At 41.8% G+C, this 22,693-nt stretch overlaps 2 protein-coding genes across 6 annotated transcripts; both read right to left on the bottom strand.

The window, feature by feature from the left end:
* Nucleotides 1–205: 205 nt before the first annotated feature.
* rskrb (ribosomal protein S6 kinase related b) lies at nucleotides 206–12,182 on the bottom strand. Of its 3 annotated transcripts, none has more exons than XM_021312102.2 (13): nucleotides 11,797–12,181; nucleotides 9,245–9,532; nucleotides 9,051–9,134; nucleotides 8,138–8,206; nucleotides 7,669–7,738; nucleotides 6,927–7,034; nucleotides 5,865–5,905; nucleotides 4,623–4,650; nucleotides 4,282–4,371; nucleotides 4,061–4,149; nucleotides 3,762–3,872; nucleotides 3,559–3,672; nucleotides 206–2,479 (listed from the first exon to the last, which is right to left on the bottom strand). In XM_021312102.2, exons 1-13 carry the CDS (start codon nucleotides 11,824–11,826, stop codon nucleotides 2,249–2,251), a joined length of 1,353 nt encoding a protein of 450 aa, XP_021167777.2. In that variant the 5' UTR covers nucleotides 11,827–12,181; the 3' UTR covers nucleotides 206–2,248. The 3 variants fall into 3 exon arrangements, with proteins under 3 accessions (XP_021167777.2, XP_012710680.2, XP_035998992.1); XM_012855226.3 differs by having other exon boundaries at nucleotides 9,245–9,535; nucleotides 11,797–12,180; XM_036143099.1 differs by having other exon boundaries at nucleotides 2,417–2,499; nucleotides 3,502–3,672; nucleotides 9,245–9,535; nucleotides 11,797–12,182.
* Nucleotides 12,183–12,876: 694 nt separating this feature from the next.
* On the bottom strand, nucleotides 12,877–21,859 carry cct8 (chaperonin containing TCP1, subunit 8 (theta)). 3 transcript variants are annotated; one of them, XM_012855223.3, is made up of 16 exons: nucleotides 21,709–21,859; nucleotides 20,432–20,522; nucleotides 20,258–20,337; nucleotides 20,014–20,163; nucleotides 17,904–18,084; nucleotides 17,756–17,817; nucleotides 17,532–17,669; nucleotides 17,111–17,289; nucleotides 15,081–15,147; nucleotides 14,917–15,004; nucleotides 14,694–14,809; nucleotides 14,534–14,605; nucleotides 14,272–14,436; nucleotides 14,064–14,183; nucleotides 13,688–13,819; nucleotides 12,877–13,157 (listed from the first exon to the last, which is right to left on the bottom strand). In XM_012855223.3, exons 1-15 carry the CDS (start codon nucleotides 21,766–21,768, stop codon nucleotides 13,712–13,714), a joined length of 1,677 nt encoding a protein of 558 aa, XP_012710677.2. In that variant the 5' UTR covers nucleotides 21,769–21,859; the 3' UTR covers nucleotides 12,877–13,157; nucleotides 13,688–13,711. The 3 variants fall into 3 exon arrangements, with proteins under 3 accessions (XP_012710677.2, XP_021167807.2, XP_012710679.2); XM_021312132.2 differs by having other exon boundaries at nucleotides 13,692–13,819; XM_012855225.3 differs by lacking the exon at nucleotides 13,688–13,819.
* Nucleotides 21,860–22,693: the final 834 nt, after the last annotated feature.

Here is a 22,693-nt window from a genome sequence, read left to right as displayed (position 1 = left end):
AGTTTCCACATGGAAGGCCGATAGCATACACTGATGTCTGTGATTGAACTGTGACAAAACGGCGGTGTTGCTGTATTTGGCCTGACAACAAGCGTCTCCCATTTTTGGAGCAAGTGGGTCATTGAATGTGTTTTGATTCTCGACAAAGTATTCTGTAGCCAAAATACTGGTCCGGTTTCAGGAACGTAAACATCAAATAGACACGTTCTTTTAAAAAAAGATGTTTAATAAATAATGAATGAGAATATAATTGGCACTCGTAGGAGCAAACATCAACCATTATTCCATACAGTATTTGTAAGTAAATTTGACATTTTTTTTTACCAGTCAATGAATTTAATTTAACATGGCAAAGAAGAAATCCCTCCAAGTGTGCTCCACAATGTTGCCAATAATAACAATCACGATGAATATAGGTGAAAGCATCTGCCAATATTTAGCAAACATGCAGTGTTTCCATAAAATGCTGCAAAGTATCATAAAAGTTTTGCAAAAAAAATATAAGAGTGGCCTCTTCAAATCAATCCATCTTACTATTTTTGCTTATTTTATACATTTTAAATGTCAATCTGTTAGTAAGCTGTGTTGAGTAACTCAACTAAGTAAATGCAAATTGTGATTTCTTAACTCAGCAAGTGCAAGCTGCAATAATCTGACACAATGTTGGGGAAAAGCTACGCAACAATGATCTGACTCAAAATCATTTCGTCACACTGCAAGGACAAAAGAAATCAGAAGAACTCTTAAAATATTCTGTTTGTGCAGCATGGTTAGGACAAAAAGACATCATGACACACGAGGAAATGCTTTCCAAAAATGTTCATATAAAGTTTATAAAGAGGTATCTTCTCATTTATTCATAAATATTTACACAAGCGTCTTTGCGGACAAGGAGGTGAGCTCAGAATTGTGCACGTGAAGCATTCTCGGTAAACATCGATGCATCATTTATAAAATCATAATATATTCAGATATCTGTTTAGTGAGAAATAATCTATAGAAAATAGCCTTTTTTTATTTAAAAAAAAGCAATGGATGCTGGTCAAAGAGCTGTTTAGTGGAGATTTAACTGTTTCTGAATTTGACTTAATGTGAAAAAGGAAGTTGGATTAAAAAAAACCACTGTTGCACCCCTGAGTCACAGATTCTAAGCAATAAATGCAGAGCCATGAGCATGTTCATCAGACTCTGTTGCTTGCTTCACTCTGAGAGCAGGGAAGAAGTCACTGCTGCAAGCATCGGAGGTAAAAATTTTGTAATGTATGTAAAACAGCTTGACGGTGTTTTTCTTTTTTTTTTTTTAGCTGTTATCTACTTCTGTTTTAAAAAAACATGTTGATGCAAAATGACAAATAAACAGGAAAATGCAAAAATCATCTCTCTTTTCTTAAGGGGTTTGGTTGGGTTTCACTACAAATAAAGTTACATACAGCTACTAGCCTAACTTTTCATTATAGGGTTGAATCATCTTCCGTACCCAACGTATTGCCAGCCCAGTCATGAGGGAACTCTCGATGTTTTATTAAACGGGTAATGGCACACAACCACTGAATAAATACCACAAAAAAAAAAGATGTTAAGTGTAAAAAGGTGAACATGTAACAGAAAATAAGATAACAGAAAATAGTACAACTTTATTGCGCCGCCGTGCAAAAGCTCTTACTCGACTTGAATTGTTCACATTACATCACATTACAACCAGGGACTTTAATTTATATTTTTCGGATTGGGATAACGCAACATAAGGTAAAACATAATTGTGAAGTAGGAAGATAAATATACACGTTTTTCAGTTTTGTTTTTTTGTATTCAGATGCTTTTACTCTAATTTCTCTAAATAAAACCCAGTGCTACGTATGTGCCATTTAATCTCAGTATAAATGCACAGCTCAGGTGGGAGAATCTGCTGCCAGGTTAACGATTAGTATAAAGTATTGATACATGTTGGCTGAATATCAAAGTGTGACACAAATAAAGGACTTTTTTTTTTAAGATTTGAAACTGTTTATAGTTTCACTTCCACTTTACAATTTTGCCATGCTTTGAGTTGGTGTTTCACATAAAATCCCCCAAAAATACCCAGAAGTTTGTGATTGCAGAGTGACAGAATGTGAAAAGGTTCAAGTGGTACGGATACTTTTGCGAGGCACAGTGAATATGGGGAGATATACGGCTCTGTACTCCATTACTTTTAATCTCCTGTTTTTTTTTTTTGTGTCAAATAAATCAGATGTTGACTTGTAGTCCGTCATACAAACACTTCCCTGCGTGGAGCTTTTTCCTGAGGGGGCGGCACAGAGGGGCCGGGCAGAGGCACAGCCGTGCGTGCGAGTGCGTCCCCGTCCAGCTGTGTGTCTGGCGTGGCGTCCGGGCTGAGCAGTGAGTCAAAGTCGAAACCCCTCAGAGGCTGCAGGGACAGAGTGAGCCCCCGTCGAGCTTTGGCAGCACGATCTGGTCTCTCTCTCAGCTCCAGGATCACCTGGCAGAGAAGAGAAGCACCTTTCTCTTTTTAAAATTCTCCTTCTAACGTATAAAGCCCTTAATAATCAAGCTCCATCATATATCAGAGCTCTGATTACCCCGTATGTTCCTAACAGAGCACTTCGCTCTCAGACTGCAGGTCTGCTGGTGGTTCCTAGAGTCTCTAAAAGTAGAATGGGAGGCAGATCCTTTAGCTATCAGGCTCCTCTCCTGTGGAACCAACTCCCAGTTTTGGTCTGTGAGGCAGACACCCTGTCTACTTTTAGGACTAATCTTAAAACTTTCCTTTTTGACAAAGCTTATAGTTAGAGTGGCTCATGTTACCCTGAGCTATCTCTATAGTTGTGCTGTGATAGGCCTAGGCTGCTGAAGGACATCAGGGTCTAATTTTCTTACTCTACTGATTTCTACTGTTCTTCAGTTTTGCATTGTATTACATTGAAATGACTGTCGTCATTTCAGCTTTTAACTTTTTGCTCTCTCTCTTTTTCTTCATAGTAGGTACACCTGGTCTGGCGTTCTGTTAACTGTGACATCATCCAGAGAAGACGGCTCACCCGCTACTACCATCTAATGTAGAACAGATTACTAGATCAATGTGTGCTTCTGTGTTTTTTGTCTCTCTTGTTGTGTCTCTGCTCTGTCTTCTGTAACCCCCAGTCGGTCGAGGCAGATGACCGTTCATACTGAGCCCGGTTCTGCCGGAGGTTTTCCTTCCTGTTAATGGGGAGTTTTTCTTCCCACTGTCGCTTCATGCTTGCTCAGTATGAGGGATTGCAGCAAAGCCATGTACAATGCAGACGACTCTCCCTGTGGCTCTACGGTTCCCCAGGAGTGAATGCTGCTTGTCGAGACTTTGATGCAATCAACTGGTTTCCTTATATAGGACATTTTTGACCAATCTGTATAATCTGACCCAATCTGTATAATATGATTGAACTTGATTTTGTAAAGTGCCTTGAGATGACATGTTTCATGATTTGGCGCTATATAAATAAAATTAAATTGAATTGAATTGAACTTTCAGCGTAGCATTAGAACAGCTGAGCGCTCCGCAGACGGGCGTTCGCCTGTTACCTCCACAGGCTGGCGCTGAAGGAGGTCGAGGTCAAAAGACGTTCCGAAGAAGAACGTTTGACGTTTGAAACGTTCCAGGGTCCTCAGGCGGCGCAGGGGATTTTTACACAAAAGCTGGAAAAAAAAATAAGAAAAAAAAAATAAGATGATTCTTTAAATTGGTCAGGCTACTGCAGAAATATGTTTCCACACTGAGGAAGTACCTCTGTTATTAGCATGGAGAGCGCTGAACTGAGACTGAGGGGCACTTCATAGGGAAAGCTCCTCACTTTCCACAACATACTGCAGTGGTCTGGTTCTGGAGGCACAGGGAACTGCAGAGGCACATGAGGAGACATATCTTCACAATATATTCACTTTATTTCATCCGTTTAAATATTAAAAAGATACATACAAGCCGCCCAAACCAGAACACCCCCAGTTTGGGCTCGGCTGTCTCTTGATTTCTACCTGTAGCTGTGACCTGCTTATCATGCAGGACACATTGGAAACAAGGGCTCACCTTCCCAGTAGCCAATGAGAAAAGCAGAATTCCCAGCGACCACCAATCAGCTGCGTGGTTGTAGGGTCCACCGCTGAGCACCTCTGGAGCTGCAGAGCAGCAAGGAGAGAAAGACAGATTTTTATTTTTTTTCCATTCACACATTTTCTTCAGAACAGCCGTCAGACTGTTGGTGCATTAATGCATCCCAGCGTCTGCAGCTCTGGCAGGTTTTTCCTCACCCATGTATTGGATGGTTCCACAGATTGTGAAGGCTCTGCCTCCTCTCTCCAGGCGACGGGACAAACCAAAGTCAGCCAAACGGAGGTGGCCTACAAAGGACCATTTTGTTCTGCATCATTATGAGCATTTATCATGATTCTCGAAAGACATTCGCCAAACTAAAGCAGTTAGGACAAAGAGACATGTAAACATTCTCTTATAATAAATGAAGGCACTCATTGCTATTAGAATAAAAACTGAATTGAGCTGAGAGCTTTATTTTTTTTTAGATTCTCTGGTAGCTTCTCTGTGCTGCCTGTTTAGAGGTATGCTGCTCTCTGCTGGTGACTGTTTCACTCACCATTGTCTGTCAGCAAGATGTTTTCCATCTGAAAGGGAGGAAATAATATCTGAATGAGGGTCTATTGTCTTCCTACATGAAATCATACTACATCTGTCATCTTATAAGCCCCCAAAATAAAATGACAGAGGTAATTCACACATAATATCCAGTAATACTCAAAATTCTGAATGTTAAAAAGCCTTTGAATTTACAAAAATATTTTTTAGATATCCAGATAATAAAACTTGTGAGTTTTTTGCACATCTTTATAACAAAATTTAATTCTAAATGTGATCTACCGCAAAATTCACAAAACTTCAGTGCTGTAACATAAAAATGGTTTAATACCCAAATTACAATAGGACAGAATTATTTTAATCTGTACTTTCGAGTCATATTTTATGAATTTTTACAGTTGCATTCAAGCATCATTGCAGAAGCTAGGATTTTTTTTATCTTATTTTAGGGTTGGTATGGTTGTGGGTCCAGACAAGATAAGTTCTTTTGGTATTGTTTTGTTTATATATCTAATTTAATTTAAATTAATTAAATTTGTTTTAAGTATTCTCATTTTGTTTGACATTGTTGTAAGGATTGTTATCTCTCCATCCTTTTTCTTCTCTGGCATTTCTGAGTCTCTTTATAGTTGTTGTGGCCTCCGCAATTTGCTGCCTGAACCAGATACAGTATTTTGGGCCAATAATTCAAAAAAAGGACATTGCCGCGACTGTGAGGCAACTGGACCCACCATACTGTTAGTGTCTAAGCAGTCAGGACATGAAACACCAATCCCTGCATAGATTAGTTACATACAATGTTGTTTATACGTACAAAAATGCAAAAAATAAAATGAAAAAATTAAGAAAAATAAGCTGTTGGAAGACTTTTTTATTTAATAATTACATTCGGAGTATTACGTTTGCAAGGTGAACTCATAATAAAAGAAAATACTGCTTAGGAAGCTCTAAAAAGCAACACCTGATGATGATAAATGAAGCAAAGGAAGTGCAAATCAGTTCACATCTGAAGCCTTAAATGTGGGACATTTATTTCTAGACAAAGATCCGCAGGTGAGGAAAAAAAACTCCCTCTGCCCTGACAACAAACTACAGGGATAAAGTATAGCTTTTCTTAATTAAATGTGCAGCACAATCTACATAAAATAACTTCTGTAAGGTTTAACAATATACGACCAGTGCTTTGTATTATTATTGTAGTAGTTAAAAGAAGTAAGAAGTGTCTCCTCCTTGCTTGTCTTACCTTCACATCTCTGTGGATAATCCCAAAGTCATGCAAAAACCCTGTAAAATAAACAGTAAGCAAAATTGCAACAAGGTTATGGTCTAAAATGACATATGCTTCTAATCTGTAGGAGGTTCTGTAGCAGCTCAGTTTTACTAAACATAATAGCTTGTGACATCGCTCCACAAGGTAAAATCTCAGCTGACACTGTTTTGTACGTCCTGGTTTTGTTTTGTAATGTATGCAAGGAAAATACAAAAAAGAATTATAAATAAAAAAAAACTTATTTGAATCATCAGTTTTATAAGGATACTAATATCAACCACAGAAACTGTTGAATGCTTTTTTGTGTTTTCTTAGAAATGTTCTATATTTAAATGTCCTGTCAATGACTTATTTTTTATTTCTGATAAATGGGATTCTTTTTTTTTAATCAAAATTCAGTAATATTTGGCAATGTAAGAAACCAGATGCTACTGCCAGGTGTTTTTTTTTTTTTTTTTTTTTTTACCTTTATGCTTCATATAGACTCTGACTAGTGTAGTAGAATGGGGTTGGATATGATTTCATTAAAACAAGAAATACTTTATCTGAAAAACGTTTTTGAGCAACAAAGTGAATAATTTTTCATCCTTGCTTTTTATAAGGCATTTTGGTATTTTAGATATTTTTTTACTCTTTAACGTTACGCAACTGTAGCAATTTATACTGTATTATTAAGGTCATAGCAAATTAGCATTTTTCAAAACCATTGTGTACAACATTTGAGAGATAGTTAAAAAAAGTTTTCCATTAAAATAAGAGACAGAACTACATGAAAGAGGTGCCTTAGGGTGTGTGTTACCAAATTAAAACCTCGCCAGCGTTTTTGTTTCACTACCAAACTTTGTACAGCATATGACTCCCTGAGTAAAAGCCTATATCAGTTTAAAAACACTATATTTAATCCTTTATGCGTTTATCCATTTTTACTAATAAAAGAAGTTTAATTGACTTGCAAATTATTGCAGCACTTTCAGCTTTATTTTTATCACCTTCATGTTAAAGAAACACGTTTATATTATTGTGTAGGATACAAACCGAGTGCACATCCCAGCTCTGCTGCAAACATTCGCACGGTTTCCTCTGAGAATTGACCGATCATCTGCCAGTAGGTGTAGAGGTCCCCTGTGCTGCAGTAGTCGCACACTGTTGAAGCAGAGTGGGTTTTAACGTGAGTCTCTGATGCAGTGGGACATATGAGAAGCAGCGATGGGCGGCAGAGGGAGGAAAAAATCACGGGTGAAAAACGGGGAAACTTGTGCTCAAGGGAAGAACGCCGCAATATCTTTCTCAAAACAAATGCTCCTCTGGTTTTCACAATACCAGTGTGCTATTGATATTACATAAAATAGTAGCGGCATTTGAATTCAGAGAGGATTCTGGTTTACGGCATGCAGCTGGGCCTTCCTTTTTTGACCGTGGCATGTGTTTTCATCGAACTGCAGTTGTCTTTTAACAGGGGGTTGGGAAGGCAAACTAAGTGGGTCACACTTTCTGAGTCAGTGAGTAATTCTGGAACAAGGGATAAACGCTCTGGAGGGAAGGGAAAAAAGGGCAACACACAGCTGCACGGTGCAGAACTGGTATGGTGAGGGTTGGAGGGGTTGGGAGCTTAGGCACAATCCAGAGTTCAATCAGCTGAAGCAGGGCACTCGGTGTTTTGGGTGCTGGGTTTGGGTTTGTGGGGAGATCACGGATAAAACTACCAAAGCGGAGGCGACAGAAGGTAAAGTGAGGGGTTCTCAGGTACGAGTGGGTCACTGCTAGCTGGCTGACTCACTAATGTAAAGGTGGCGCTGAGTCTGCCAGCAGTCCTGGAGGTCGAGGACAAATGGGTGGCGGACCTGACTCTGCGGGGGCAAAGGTCAAAAATTAAATTATTGGAAAAGCTTAATTCTGGGGGGTTCTACCTTAATTTTTATGCTCTTTGGTTTTCACATCACTTTTTTTTGTTTTTTGTTGTGTTTAAGCATGTGAGATAACTCAGAACTTCTGTGGGGCTTGGAGACTTTCAAACTTTCAAAATCAAACATAAGACCGCAATGTAAATAAAAGCTACCAAAGGACATTTCTACAACTATATTAATGAAATTTCAGCCTAAAAATCACCAGGTTACTATACTATATATATATCTGTTTACTTTATTTCATTACAAATGTTTTTGTTGTAAAATTTTCTGTGACATGAAACGTTTTTGCAATAAAGCAAAATACAAATACTTTTAAAGACCTTCAGAGGAATTGCTTACCTGAATTATAACTTCCTCTTTTGCCTGCTCCAAAACCGCCAGTCTTAAAATCTCTGATTTAGGTATGACCTGTTGGTGGACACAAGCACCAGGCTGAACAAAACAGATCAAACTAAAAGACATGTTAAAAGCTCACCAGATAACTGGCCAGTAACTTACATTGTCAAGCAAAAGTTTCTGGCGAGCCAGATTGATCATGTGCTCTACATCATCGTATATGCTCCAATTTAATCCATTCATGGAAAAGGAAGGACATTCAGCACAACTTTCCGAGCTGATTGGACGAAGCGACAACTAGTGCCCACCTACTAAAGGTTGGTTTTAGCCAATCACGGTATCAAATGAAAATGTAAGCTGCAGGTGTCATGAGAAACCACAACAATGTAAGCTAGTCAAGGCACTTGTTGCTGTTCTTCTTTCAAATATGATATTGTGGATCGTGACAAAACAAATGTCATAGCAGCAGTTATGCATGCATCCTCCTGTGCGTCCATATTTATGTTGGTTTGGCTGTGGCCTCACCAGCTATTGCTTTTCGTCACAGTGGTATGTCCCGCCCTAAACCATAACGCTGCAATGTGATTGGCCGTCTTTGGTTTGGTCACAAATGGTCAAAGCGGGAGCGGTAAAAGATGGATTCTTGTGTGTTTGTGAACACACAAATACCGTGAAAATTCAGCTTGGAGGCAAGGTTATTAAAGAGAGGACCATCAAAAAAATCAACAAAAAAATCATGTGATTTATGAATTGCAATGCATGCAAGTCTGTATCATTAGAAAAATATAAGTCTGAAGCAAGAATGTAAAAGTTTTTCTGAATTAACATAGAACATTTACTGTAGTAATGAGCTAAGCAGTGTTAGATTAGAAAAAAATAAACACATAAACATAAAAGATTCAGATGGCAGACTCACTTTAACAGCATATGTTTTCTGTTTGGACTTGTCCCTCACTTTCAGAATGGGTCCAAACGAACCTTTGGCAATGTAACCCAGAACCTGTTCAGAAAGACGGGTAAAGATCCAGCGAGACAGATAAAAAACATAGAAGACAGACAACATAGTACACTTGAAGTGCCTTTTTTTTTCTTTCTTTTTTTTTCTTTTACCTGGAAGTGTTCGTGCCCTGGCACGGTTCTGTGGGGGAATTCAGGCAGAAACATGGCAATGAACCCCGGAAGGCTCCATTCTGCTCTCAGCCTTCCCGGACCGACTCCTGCCAACCTCAGGACATGCTCAGGAACCTCGGGGGCCTTGCCTTGGAGCATCCGAAGCTGGCCCAGACGGAGGGCGGGTGGGGCCAGGCGACAGAGGCCTGCTGGGAGAGACAGGCCCATGCTGGAGAGAAGACCCCTCCACCCAGACGGGATGTGCTCATCCTCCACCCCTCCTGAGTCCTTCTGATTGGGCAGGAGCACGGGATCAGGCATTTCCAAAGAGACAGACACCAAATTTAGTAGGTGCTACATCTTCTGAATGATAAATGCAAACAACAAAGGTGGACACAGTTTTAGCGAACATGAGATAACCTCACCAGGATGCATGCTGGATTTACAGAACTCGTCTTTTTAAATGGACAAACAGTGCTTTTTTGCTGGTTTTACCCAAGAATTGCTATTAGCATTTGTTGAGGAAGGCATGCAATCACTAAACACATTTTCCCCTCAAGGTTATCTTAAAATAATTCCTAAAAATGAAGAAAAAGTCTTTAAAATATTTCCTTTTTCTATCTAAGGGAAGAGATTTTTTTAAAAAAAACTGTTTCATATCTACTCATAGCTGAGCTGTGCATAACACGGATAACAGTATTTTTTTTAACTATAGACACCCACTAATGCAGTTTCATTGACTTTATATCGCTAAAACAATATATCAGGGTGTATTAAAGCTATAGTTGGTAATCCTGCTCAGAAACACTTTTTATTATAATGGGTAAAATGGTCCATCCATCCTGACAGCAGTTAAGACATTATGCATTCAGAACAAGGAGGTTGAAAAATGTTTATCTATGTAAAAGCCGCAGGCCTATAAAAACTCTGACCAATGCCTGCTGTGTATGATCTGGATAGTGTCTTCAATTTATACATAACTGAAAGAAACTGAATTCATACATAACTGTATTTATTGAAACGACTTTTGGAGGTATTGCCATGAAAACAAATATTACTATTACTGGATAGTACTATTACTATCACCGACAAAAAGTGCTTAGGATTTATAAAACTTAAAATAACAAAATAAGGATATTCAGTGCTGTTTACATGGCCTCAGTGGTCCTTTAAACCAATGAAGTTGTATTCTACTTGTTTTTGGCTGATGTTCGCCGACCATTCATGCAATTTTATTTATAATTTCTTTAATTAATTAATCGATACTTGGCGTCAAGAATCTATGCAGTAGATCGCAAAAATTAGAATCACGATGCATCGTCATGATGATTATTTTGCACACCCCCTAGACTATGGTGAATGATTTTTGTTGTGTTTGTCACAAAAACTTAAGGATACAAGGTCTTATTTTTCAACATACACATTTGTATTTAAGAAAAATGTATTTTTACTTAAGACTTTTTGACAGCATTTTGTGAGTTTATGTAATCTGTTCCAAAGCGAAAGTGCATAGCCTATAGGTTATCTTAAGGTTACAGAGGTAAACAGTGATTTTAGTCCTGCTAAATCTTTAGTTAGCTTCCAACTTCAAAGGCTTATTTTAGTTACGTTGCTGTGTTGCCCTGTGTAGGCTGCTCCACCTCTTGCCCAATGACCGCAGGAAATAGGCACCAGCCCCTCACGACCCTACAATGGCTAAATAGGTACAGATAGTGGATAGATGGACAAAACTCGTATTCTACACTTTGCAGCAGCTATTTTTGTGTGTCTGTCTGCGAGGTCTGGACGAACTGCATGGCGGGTCTGGTTGCCTTGCAGTGTGTGGTCAGATTTGCACTACAACTAGGGGAAAAGATCCGTTTCTCGCATAACTGACTTAGTAAAATTTAACCCATTTCTGATTCAAACAACAAAATAATTTGACTGCATCGAGTATAAATAGAGTTGAGGTTATGGCAATTGCTACAGTAACTTACTGGTATTTGGATGCCCATATCTCCGGCGAGAGGCAGGGTGCACCCAGAACAGGTCGTTGTATTCAGGTTACTGTATTTTTAATTTACAGCACTATTGCCAGTTTTTAAATTTACAGTATCAAAACCTCCACTGTGATGCATTTACAGTAATTACATTTTTATACAGGACAAATACGGGTATCAAAAGCACTACTGCAATTCGTTTACACACAGCCGCACAGAAACCAGGCCATGTTGGTGTGTGAAGTCAGCCACAACCTAAAATAGGGAATTTATCACAAGCACTTACTGTCTGCCACCCCACAGTGGAAGACACGGTGCATATGGCCTAATGTATTCATATTTTTATATGTAAAAACAGGGAGATTTTTTTTTTTTTTTTTTTACCTTTAAGGTAAACGTTTGTGGGTAAAACGTGTTCTAGAAATATGCTTCCTCAAGCAAAATTACTCTTTATTCTAGCATGCAGATTTAAAACATGGTTAAACGCAGCCGTATCCTGGACACCATCGTCATAGAAACAGGGAACCACGTAGCGCGTCACACCTTAGCAACCAGGAGTTCCGTTCAACTCACCTTCCTGCTTTTACTTCCGTCAGCCCCCATTGTTATTATTAATACTATTATTATTATTAATATTATCCGCGTGACGGGACATGAGCGCCGTACGCTCGGTCAACGCGACGTCCGCTGCTCCTCAGCCCGGCTGTCAGTCTGCGCCGCGGGACAGCGGCCGCTTCCCATCTCCACTATCCAGCGCACAGAGGAGGCTCGAAGGAACGGCCTAGAAGAAGCAAAGCGACGTTCCCCGCTGTCGCCAGCTCGATGAAACGAGGGACATGGCGACATAAAAGAAAAACAAGTTAATCCCGAACGTGGCCAACGTCAGCGCAAACCCGCCCACGTCGCGGCCGTTCAGCGAGTCCAGCTCCCTCTGCTGCTCGGTCCTACTCTACAGCTCATTTCCTCGGGAACATTTAGCGAGAATTACGACGTCCAGAAATCCACAAAATCACTAGAAAAGCCCGGCCCTGTGTTAAATTGTTTTGTTTCATAGTAGACCCTGTGCGGCACTTTGGTGTGTAAAGCGTTTTATAAATAAAGTTTGCTCGATTAAAGCACGGCAGCAATGTAAAATGTGTTTAGTTGACGATTTTATTTTGCAATTATAAGAAGTCCTCCTTGCAGTTTTCACATGTATGGGCCATTTGTTAGCAGGCGGTTAAAGGGAGATTAAAATGAAACAACCCAGCAAACACGTAAACCACTGTGAGTTTTTACACTGCTTATAATGCCGAATACACCCGTCCCCGCTGTTAAACATGGTGGTGGCGGCATTATGATGTGGAAAAGATTTTATTTCAACAGGGAGATGGAAGCTGATGAATTAACACTTGTTTTCCTCCATGCAGTTGAGCACGACTTGTGTTGGTTTAACACAAACGGGTCTAGGTTTGTGGCTGTAGAGTGAAAACATAAAAAGTTCATCAACATGTGAGGGCACTTAATAGGCCATACCTACATATATGTACATTTTTATGTATGTTTTTCATTAACAGAACTCTCCTCTGGAGTATTTGCCCTGTGAACTGTGTTTTTTTGTTGTTGTTGGTAAAAACACATTGCGCGTAGAAACCAAACCAGAAAAGCCAAACCAGCCGTTGACAGCACAAGCGTCTTTTTATTTGGGACCTATGAACATAAAAAGCCAACAGAACCAACTGTACTTTCTTTTCCCCCTCCACACGTTGTTGATCAGTGCCACCGGAGGTTGTCTACAGAATAAACCAAACAGTTGAGCTTTAAATAAACAAGTAGAAAAGGTTTGTGAATGCAGCGGGAACATCGGATGGGAAGCTTTAGGTTCAGTCATCATCATCAAAGTCCTTGTTGCCTTGGGGAGGTTTGGGTCCACCTGCTGGTCTGGCCATGATGATCTGAAGAAGAAAAATAAAGAAAATCAACATCTTTTCTAAAAGATTCCTCAAGAAAAGCTGTAAAGGCAGGCCTGGTGAATGCCCTTGTTAGATTAGGTAAAAACAAACAAACAATAAAAGACCGTTTAATATGACTACAAGTTCCTAACAAGTCAGGTACAGCAATTTATTATTCCAGTCAACTGAGCATCTCCGTTCTCCAAACAGAGTCAAAAGGGACACATTTAAAGCATTCACAACTCTAGTTACATGACGCCCGACGCTATAATCCGGCTGTTTTCAGTAAAGTGCATGCAGCATGCCATCACGCCATTCATCATTCTGTGAGGGTTCACACGGCAGACAACCACGTGTTGTTAGAGGCACGCTCGGACATTAGCCGCATCTCTGTATCGGTGCGAAATCCAACATTAGTAGTGACAGTCCAAACCACACAACCACGTCGGTGTTCTGTGAGCGAGCAGGTTTTTCCCCGGCGTTTTTGTTTTTTTGTTGGCGACTTGTGAGTGAACACGCGTTCGGAGACCTACTGACGGGGGCGGCCTAAGCGTGCCCTAATGGTGGGTATCAAAATGGTCAGGCTCCTCATCCCAACCGTCTTTGTCCCAGTGGCCCCTCTGCTTGGGAGCTTTGGGTCCCCCTGCAGCCTTAGCCATGATGATCTGGATCATATACATATATATATAAACATACTAAAGATCACCTGTCTCAACTATCTTCATTAGACTGCTGAGGCAAGAGACGTTTATAAAATCGAGCCATTACCAGACAGGAAGAACATCCTAATGACAGTGAACACCTTACATAAACTCATCCGGTTCCTAATCAAGTAACTTTACAAACAAACTGCCTTCCATATCAGCCACAATCCCCCTTCTGCTCATGTGTCGTGTTTTTTAAACCCACCTGATCCACCCTCAGCACCGTTATGGCTGCGTTGGTGGCTAGCCTGATGCCCCAGTGCTTCACCAGGTAGGGGTCCAGAATGCCGGCTTCCAGCACGTCCTTCACAGCCGGCCCGTCTCCCTGCAGAGAAACGTCACACCGTCAGCTGCTCCGAGCGGCACGTTTTAAAACCAAAAAAATCAGGCGGGAAGAGATCTCATCCGCGGACCTCGATGTCAAAGCCGATGTTTTTGTTTCCGTCGTGGTGTGCAGAGTACAGTTTGGAGATGAGCTCGTTCCCCTTCACTCCGGAGTTCTCGGCCAGGGCCCGCGGGAACACCTCGAAGGCTTCGGCGAACTTCTTGATGGCGTACTGGTCCAGGCCGGGGCATGACTACGGCGAGGCGAGAGACGGGAGACGGGAAACTTATCAGGCCCGGGGGTGGTCCGGAGATCAAACGACATAAAAGCACAAAGCGAATCTCTGTTACCTCGCCAAATGAGGTGATCTGCTTGGCCAGCTCGATCTCCGTGGCTCCCGCTCCGGGTACCAGCCGTTTGTCCTGGGGACGGAGAAAAAGCGAGCTATGCAGACTGAGCCGAGTCTTTATTCTACGATCGCACCGGCATTATACGGCGTACGCGACGTACCCTGACCAGAACCTTGAAGGTGTTAACGCCGTCGTCCACAGCCCTCTCAATGTCGTCCATCAGGTTGTCGGTGGAGCCTCTGATGACCACCGTCGAGATGGCGCCATCTTCTTTCTCTGTTTAAAACCCACACCAAACAACGGGTCACCCATTAAAGTCTCCTTAAGGGATAAAACCGGTTTGAAAATTGTGAATTTACTAAAAAAAGAAAAATCGGACTTGCCATGTTTGAAGACCACCACCTGAGTGTCTCCCACCTCTGTTAGGTAAACGTTGTCACAGTGACCCATCTCATCCGGGGTCGGCGCCATCTAAAGAGGACGCAGTATTACGAGTTAGCTTGGCTACGACTTCCATGTCTGATGACGGTAAAACGAGTAAACCAACCATTTTGGGCAGAGCCACGGCGCCCACGGTCTTGCATAACCTCCTGAGGTCCCACTTGGTGTTAAGCCTGCAGGGAAGATTTTAGTGGAAAAACGTGAAAATACCATCATGGGGGAAAAAAAAGAGAATTGTTTCAATTCTAGGTTATCAAGAATTAAAAGCTACCTGGTCATTACTAGCTTATAGCATTGTTCATTCTAACCATAAATATATAAATAAAAGACAGCTGATGCTACACTGTTAATATCTAATAATAAAAAAAAATCAACAATTGATTTAATGTTTACAGCCATCTTTAGTAGCAATAGCTTTCTATACAATGTTATCCACCTTTTGGAGAGATTTCAGCCTGTTCTACAACACTGATTCAGTTCATTGAGGTTTTTGGGGTCTTTTCCCCCCTTTGCTCTGTCTTGAGATGAAAACCCTTGTTTTGGACACTGAAACGGCTCAATATGTTTCCCATCAGATATTTTGCTGCAGATTAGCTGCTGTGTTTGGGATTATTTCACTGCTGATTACCTCGTTCGAGATTCCGGAGGATTTTGGTGCACTGAAAAGATATTTGTCCACTCAACAACTAACGGACAAACAAGTCCAGATAACCACCCCCAACACCGTGTTTTAGTCAATGAGGTGTTGTGTTTGGCGTTCAGGAAACATGACAGTCTCCCTCCCTCAGACTAACGATCTGATCGCAAAACCTCAGAGGAATTTTAACTCGGAGCACGGTGTGAGCCCGTCATCTGGCGTTTACAACAGCAGTCAAGTTTACGGTGTAACAATTTCTTTTAATGTGGACAATATCTGTAGCCTCGTGAGACCATCCTGATCTCGCGAGCTTTCAAGGTTTCACTCGCAGATCAGTCTGGCTACTCTCCGTTAAAGAAAATTTGGAGCCGTTCACCAAACGAACGTCCAATCAGCGTTGGCTTTGAGGCGGGTTGAGGTGTGACGCAACCCGACAGTTCAGTCTAAACAACATGGCGGCTTCAGCTGATGAAACTAGCGTTAGCGTGGCTATCGAGCAAGTTTTATCGGAATTACAGAGTATTTCTTTGCTGAGCTAACGAGCCTTTACCTGCAACAGCAAGAGTAGCTTGGCTTGTGGTTGTGTTTTCGTCGTTGCTCTGTTATGAGCGACGACAAATATGATTGGTTCATTTGGCCCGTCTATCACCAACATAGGCCAATCAGCTAACCAGTATTTTCGCCCCTTCCCAAAATTACTTCAACGGAAGGTTTCCAGATGGATATGCGGAGCAAATCTATCTGGCGGCGTCAGGTTACAATATCTGTGCTTTCACCTGAGATTTTATTTTTCCAGTTTCTTTGCTTTTTCTCCATAGTTGCCATTTCACCATCAAAAAACAAAATAAAAAAGATCTGCTGCCCGATATTTAATACACATTAACGTCCATGAGATGCTCTGCATTGACCGTTTTTGGTCGAACGTGGGCGTGTAGAGGGCAGAGCCAGGTACGCAAACATTCAGGTGAACTATAAAGGAAAATTGCGTGCTGGTGTACGCACGCATGGTTTTACAAATCACAATTTTATTGCCGTACGCCATTTTTCTTCTTGCCGTACGTACACTTTGAGTATGGACTCTATGCAGTTATACAAACGAGACCCTGAGCTTTAATGTTTCACAGTGAAGGTAGGCAACAGTCAAACTGTTTTCCCACTTCTAAACAGCTTTCTCTGTGTAAAATGATGGACTTCCAAGTCCCAGATAGACGGCCATCAACAGGTGCTTCTCTGATGTCATTGCTGATATCTTTCCACCCTGGTGTCGTGTTAACGGCCTACCTTGATAGGGCTGGTCTCTCTAGCTGCCAATTATTGCATTTAGTTAACATCATCTTGGTGCTGCTTCCTTTTTAAATCATGACCGCGCAAAAAAACAGTAAAGACCAGATCCCGTTCCACTATGGCCAGATATGTAAAGATGGTGGACTTTCTTGTACGCCGCCTGTAAAGTTCTTCTTTGACTTTAGATCTAAAAGCCGTAACGCACGTGTTCCTACCTGACCACCATGAGCTTGTACTTGTTGGCATAGTGCAGAGCCATGTCGGCCACTTTGCCTCCGGTTACCACCACGTTGGCTCCAGCCTCCTTGATGGCCTTCACCTGGGCTTCCATCATGTCCTCCTCCCCTTTGCTGAAGTTCATCAGTTCCTGTGCGTTATTTATCAGAACTGTGCCCTGAGGGTCAAACAGTCCTGCTGTTAGCAACCGTCTACATTCAGTCAGTGACTACATACCTGTCCAGTTTTTAGGAGATCATTAAAATTAAAAAGAAAAAAACCTAAACGACTACAAACTAGCTCTTTACAAGAAACAAAAACAAGGACTAGAAGGTGACAGGGAAACAAGTTCACAAAAGAAAACAATAAAAGAACAACAGCAACAAAAACAGGAGAAAACAGGCTTAAACAACGTGTTACCTTGGTCTCTGTCACCATGCAGTCGAAGGGGCAGGAGAACACTGCGATCTTGGCGTCTTTAACGGACGTGACGTCTCCTTCTGCCTCCTTCTTAAACACCATGCCGTGAAGCACCGTGGATGCCGTCACCCCACAACCCTAAACACGCAACACGTTCAAATACCCGCGAGAAAATGACTCCAAACTTTAGAGGAACCAGCGTCAAAACAAGAACGACTGCTCACCAGAATCTTGCACACCCTGACGTTGTCGACGTTGAAGTTGCCGGACTCTGGGTAAATGGACACTAAAGACCAAAGAACACGGTCAGACCCAGAAGGCGTGAGACAGCGGAGCCGATCCTGGTTGAGGCCGTCTAAATGGCCAACTCACCACAGGCCTGAGCGATGAGGTTGGCGAGGAAGTCTTCGTTCCCGTACTGCTTACTCATGACCGCCGTGCGGATGAACGACGTAACCTCGTTCAGGTCGTGGAGGTTTTTGGCAGAGGAGCACACGCAGTCTGGCAGGATCTCCAGAGCCTTTTTACACGCCTTTTCGTAACCGTCGATGACCTGAGGGCGGAGGAAGACGTGCGGGGATGAAGAGCCGCCGGTGCTTTCTCTTGGGGAACCCTCAAAGTTGGCCATATTTATTGGCACCCCGGGTAAGGAGGGCGAAAAACGTTTCACAAATGCGACTTTTATTACAGTAGCATCATCTCACTCCAAAATCCCAAAGATAAAATACAATTAGTGGCACAATTATCTGTAACTCTAATAATCCCTATTAAATGAAGGTATTTGAGTTAATCAGAGTTTTGTGATACCTGTAGTTATTACTCCTTGACTTTCTATCTCGCAGGGTTATAAATATGACAGGATAGAAAAGTCGCTTCTCTAGAAAATAGGCGAGGACCCAAACTCCTCTTGCCTTTAGACCCAGTGAGATGGGTGGTACGGGAGGCAAAATGTCTAAAGGTAACTGTTGGAAAACTACAGATAAGGCCCATTCATACCCTACGTTTAGCCTACACGTCCGTATTTCTGTCCGTACGTTTTATCCGTTGACTCCTTCATACCTCCGTCCGTTGAGGTGCGCAATAACCAATATTTCCTCTAAATGGCAGTGCTGAGCGCCAATGATTCGTCACTGATCAAACATGGCGACGGTCCAAGACGTGATTTTGTTGTATTTGCTCCGTAAGTAAAGTTTTTGTTTGTCCCTGTGCCCCGGACACGACACATCATATATGTGTGGGTAGATGCGGAAAAGCTCTGCAAGTCGTTCCTCGAATCCCGCCATTGTTTCAAGGCCAGAATTATAACCTTCTTCGTGATTTTGTTGATATTTTGTACTACAAACTTAATAGCGCCCCCACCGTTTCCGGTGGTATTGCTACGTATTGATCTGTTTCGTCAGTAATCGTAAGCTCCCAATTTTCGTGTCAAAATACGGACGAAAGCGACGGTTAGAACGTATGAAACACTCCACACGTATCCGTCTTTTACGTGAGGTATCAATGGGCCTTAAGGAGATTCCAGATGGTTTTGATGTGAAAAATGATCAACGAGTGTAAAATGCCCTAGTGCCCGCTGCTGCGTACGACGGAGGTGTTTTTAAAGACCCGTGAAATCAATAGTTACTTAAAACTGTTATTAAAGACAGACCCTGCTATTATGAGTTCACCTAAACCGTGTGTGTAAATGTCCTCCAATGCTCATTTATGTAAATTATTAAAAATAAACCCTTAGTCTGGGAGTTTTACAAATCATGTTTTTTTTTTTGATGGCATCATAAACCAAGAGATTTTAAAAGAAAATCTGAGTACTTCTGACAGCAAGCTGAAAATGGGTGATTACTGGGTCTTTTGAACTCAAAATGATCCCAACATTTTCTTTCCTTTGCTTCAACTCATTTGAATCAAATAAATCGGTCATTACAAGGACTCTGCAGACCTTGAGGAGGTAGTGTGGCCATTAATTCATCTGTGTTGGAGCAGGAACACATCTAAAAACACTGGCTCTTGAGGATGGGGGGGGCCACCATGATTCAGAGTTACAGTGTATAGTGGGTTGGTTATAGATCCCTCCCTCTGCAGGGTCCAGAACTGTGAAATGTTGTGGGGGGAGACTCATGGCCATCCTATTGGCACAACAAGGTTGTACAAATAGTGACGGCATGGTTGCCAATACTGGTGCTGTAGAATAAAAAATATATATTTATAAAACATGACTCTTTTTTCCTTTACTAAATGTGTTCAAACTAAATTGGATTTAAATTTTTTTTTTTTGCTAGATTATGCTTTTAAGATCTCTACCAGTAGTATAAGTAAATGTGATTGACTCCTTTGTCATATACATTTAATATTCTAAACCCCTTGGTAGGAATACGTCTATAAAAACAAAGCTAATAGACCATCAATTATTAGTTTCCCGCTTTAACTCTTACAGCAGTCCATCCTCTACGGACACAACAAAGGTTCATCAGCTACTCCTGATCACCTCTGACACAGACAAGCCCATCCTCAGCAGCTCCTCGGCCAGCTCCAGCAGAGCTCCGGCGAACACCAGGACAAAGTTGGTGCCGTCTCCTACTTCCTGCTCCTGCATGTGGGATGCCATCACGATCATTTTGGCAGCTGGATGTTGCACCTGAAAAAGGAAGCGGCATTAATAATCGCACATCTGTTAACAGCAGAGCTGATGCTCAGCAGCCAGAACATTATGCTCAGAGCAGAATCTTCACCTCGAGTTCTCGGAGGATCGTTGCCGCGTCGTTGGTGACAAACAGCTTCTCCAGGTGGTTGATGACCATTTTATTCATGCCTGCAAACCACCGGTTCGATAAATAAACGGCAATTTCATTTTCCAAACTGAACCGATCTCTTTGGACGTCGCCGCGTGTGAGGAAGACGCTTACCGTTGGGTCCATATGCGGTGCGCGTGGTCTGAGAAAGCTCCTTACATGCTCTGATGTTACGAAAGACGGCCTCTTCAAGTCCTGAAAAGTGCTGTTTTGGTAGAAGAAAATAGTTTTTTTAAGTGTGCCTTTTAGAAAACGACGAGCAATCCCCAGTAAGATTAATATAAAAAGGAACAAATTTACAGAATGATTTATATTCATGTTTTCTAACACTAAAGCAGTTGGGTTCTCATCTATACTATCAACAGATTATTAAATAAACTGATGAAGCGGATCCCTGGCTCAGCTATTTATTCCTTGGTACTTTGCTTCAGTTTTCTAATTAACAACACTTAGACTGGTCTGGGTATTACAGTATTAAATATGGAATATCTTTGTTCTGTTTCCACACTATTCAATAACCACGCGCTCTGACTTCTGACACTTTGTTTGGCATCTAAACTGGACCTGGCTTAATAACTGCAGGTCCAGTTCACAACCCCAACCTGAGAGGGCAGAAAAAGCAGCGAGGTTGTATTCGGTGAGTCTGCTAGTACCTCAAAAGCCAAAAACCATCAATGAGCCGCACTAAAACATATGCTGCGATGTGGAAAACAAAAGATAAAGGATAAAGGAGTGAATCACGGAAGTTATTTTAGATTTTATTTCTTTATTCTTATTACATTTTAAGAGACAATGCACATTAATCAGCATAATCACTTCAATTGTGTTTTTCCTTCAACTTGGAAGTAGAGAAAAATCCAATTTCGTCCCTTTAAAAAAAAAAAAAAAAAAAAGACAGGAACCATGTTATAATAATTCCCTAAGAATGTGCAGTTAATATATTACAGCCTGGTGGACGTGAGCTGCAATCCACTCTGTGAATGAGGAACAACTTGCTAAGAAACGACGTTATTTTTTTCTAAGCTAAAGATGCGCAGAAGCTACCCGGCAGCACCAGACTAGCTGCAGTGACAGCTAGCTGAGAGCTAGCTGGGTGTGACTGCAGCTACACCGTCGCTCGTTGCTGCAGCATCAACAAAACCCACGCAGGTCGGTGTTGACGTCCAAGCTGGTCAGTAAAATATCAGCGAAAGCGCTAAAAAATGTTTCATTCTGCGAGTTGTTACAGCCGCACGAACCGCTAGCTTCGAGCGGCCTGCCTCCTTCTAGAAAGCTCCCACATGACTGAATGAACTTTGCTAACTCACGGCTAGCATTAGCTAGCACCCTAACGTGCATGCCGCCCTCCTTAAAGTAACCCCGAAGGGCCTAAAACGCCGATTTATGCTGACCTTTGCGCCATCTTTTAACATCTGGGAAAACCCAGGGGGTTTGGGGACGTGGAGAGCCATTCTTCGATGTTATGCAGACCCGGTATCCTGGAGAAGGTATCCGCAACGCGTGTTCGGCTCTGGGTACAAAGCCGGAGAGAAAGAGGAGGCGCAAACTGGAGCCCGACGGGTACCGACAAGGGACAAACCGGGCGGGTCGCTTCTCTCCTCCGCCACGCGGCGGCGCTATTGTCTTTACAAAGAAAAATGCTCCGCTTTCAATCACCGAAGACGACATTTTTAAGAGGACATGGAATAGCAGTGATTTAATTGCCTTCTAAAAACAATCTTTTATTAAAAGGATGCGTTTACTACACCAGGTCCAAAACGTGCCGTCGTCATTACGTCATAGCATTGCTATCTGCAAAAGGATTCACGCCACTTGATGTTTTTCCACCTTTTGCCATCTCACAATCATAAACCTAACAGTATAAATCCAGCTGTTCTGCGAAGGCCTCAGAGGTTTGTCAGAGATCACTCATGACCAAGGAGCACAGCAGCCAGGTCAGGGAGAACATTGTGGAGAAAGTTTAAAAAATGGGTTTTAGACGTGGGTCAGAAAAAAACATCCAAAGTTCTGAACAATTCACAGAGCGCTGTACAATCCATCACTGTAAATGGAACAGTTTACTGCACAACTGCATACCTCCCAATATATGCATTTCCTCCTCCACTGAAAGGCATTGCAGCTAAAAGGGCAGTCCTCCGCAGGTCACATGGAGTTTGTTGACAGGAAAACAATTATTCCTGCTTTTGACAGAAAGCCATAAGACGTAGTTTGCCACAAGCCTTTCAGAAAGGGGTGAGATAGAACGGTTTAAAGCAAAAGCATAGAGATGTGTTAAAATGGCCTAGTCCAGACCTCAGTGCAACTGTAAATGCCTGGTTCTCCATCTAATCTGACAGAGATGGAGATATTTTCTTACCAAGAATGGGCAGAAATGTC

The sequence above is a fragment of the Fundulus heteroclitus genome, chromosome 11 (assembly GCF_011125445.2).
Source record: "Fundulus heteroclitus isolate FHET01 chromosome 11, MU-UCD_Fhet_4.1, whole genome shotgun sequence".
NCBI lineage: Eukaryota > Metazoa > Chordata > Actinopteri > Cyprinodontiformes > Fundulidae > Fundulus > Fundulus heteroclitus.
The sequence above is the reverse complement of the archived record's forward strand: the minus strand, read 5'-3'. Positions and strand labels throughout refer to the sequence as shown.

Excerpts from the sequence above, each read along its gene's own strand:
- rskrb (XM_012855226.3), bottom strand. The coding sequence starts at position 11,826 with ATGGGGGCTGACGGAAGTAAAAGCAGGAAG. Across the intron at positions 9,536-11,796 it reads ACGGAAGTAAAAGCAGGAAG|AAGGACTCAGGAGGGGTGGA; the intron begins GTGAGTTGAACG and ends CTGCCCAATCAG. Across the intron at positions 9,135-9,244 it reads CAGGGCACGAACACTTCCAG|GTTCTGGGTTACATTGCCAA; the intron begins GTAAAAGAAAAA and ends CTTTCTGAACAG.
- cct8 (XM_012855223.3), bottom strand. The coding sequence starts at position 21,768 with ATGGCTCTCCACGTCCCCAAACCCCCTGGGTTTTCCCAGATGTTAAAA. Across the intron at positions 20,164-20,257 it reads CGATCCTCCGAGAACTCGAG|GTGCAACATCCAGCTGCCAA; the intron begins GTGAAGATTCTG and ends TTCCTTTTTCAG. Across the intron at positions 17,670-17,755 it reads TCAGGGTGTGCAAGATTCTG|GGTTGTGGGGTGACGGCATC; the intron begins GTGAGCAGTCGT and ends TTGCGTGTTTAG.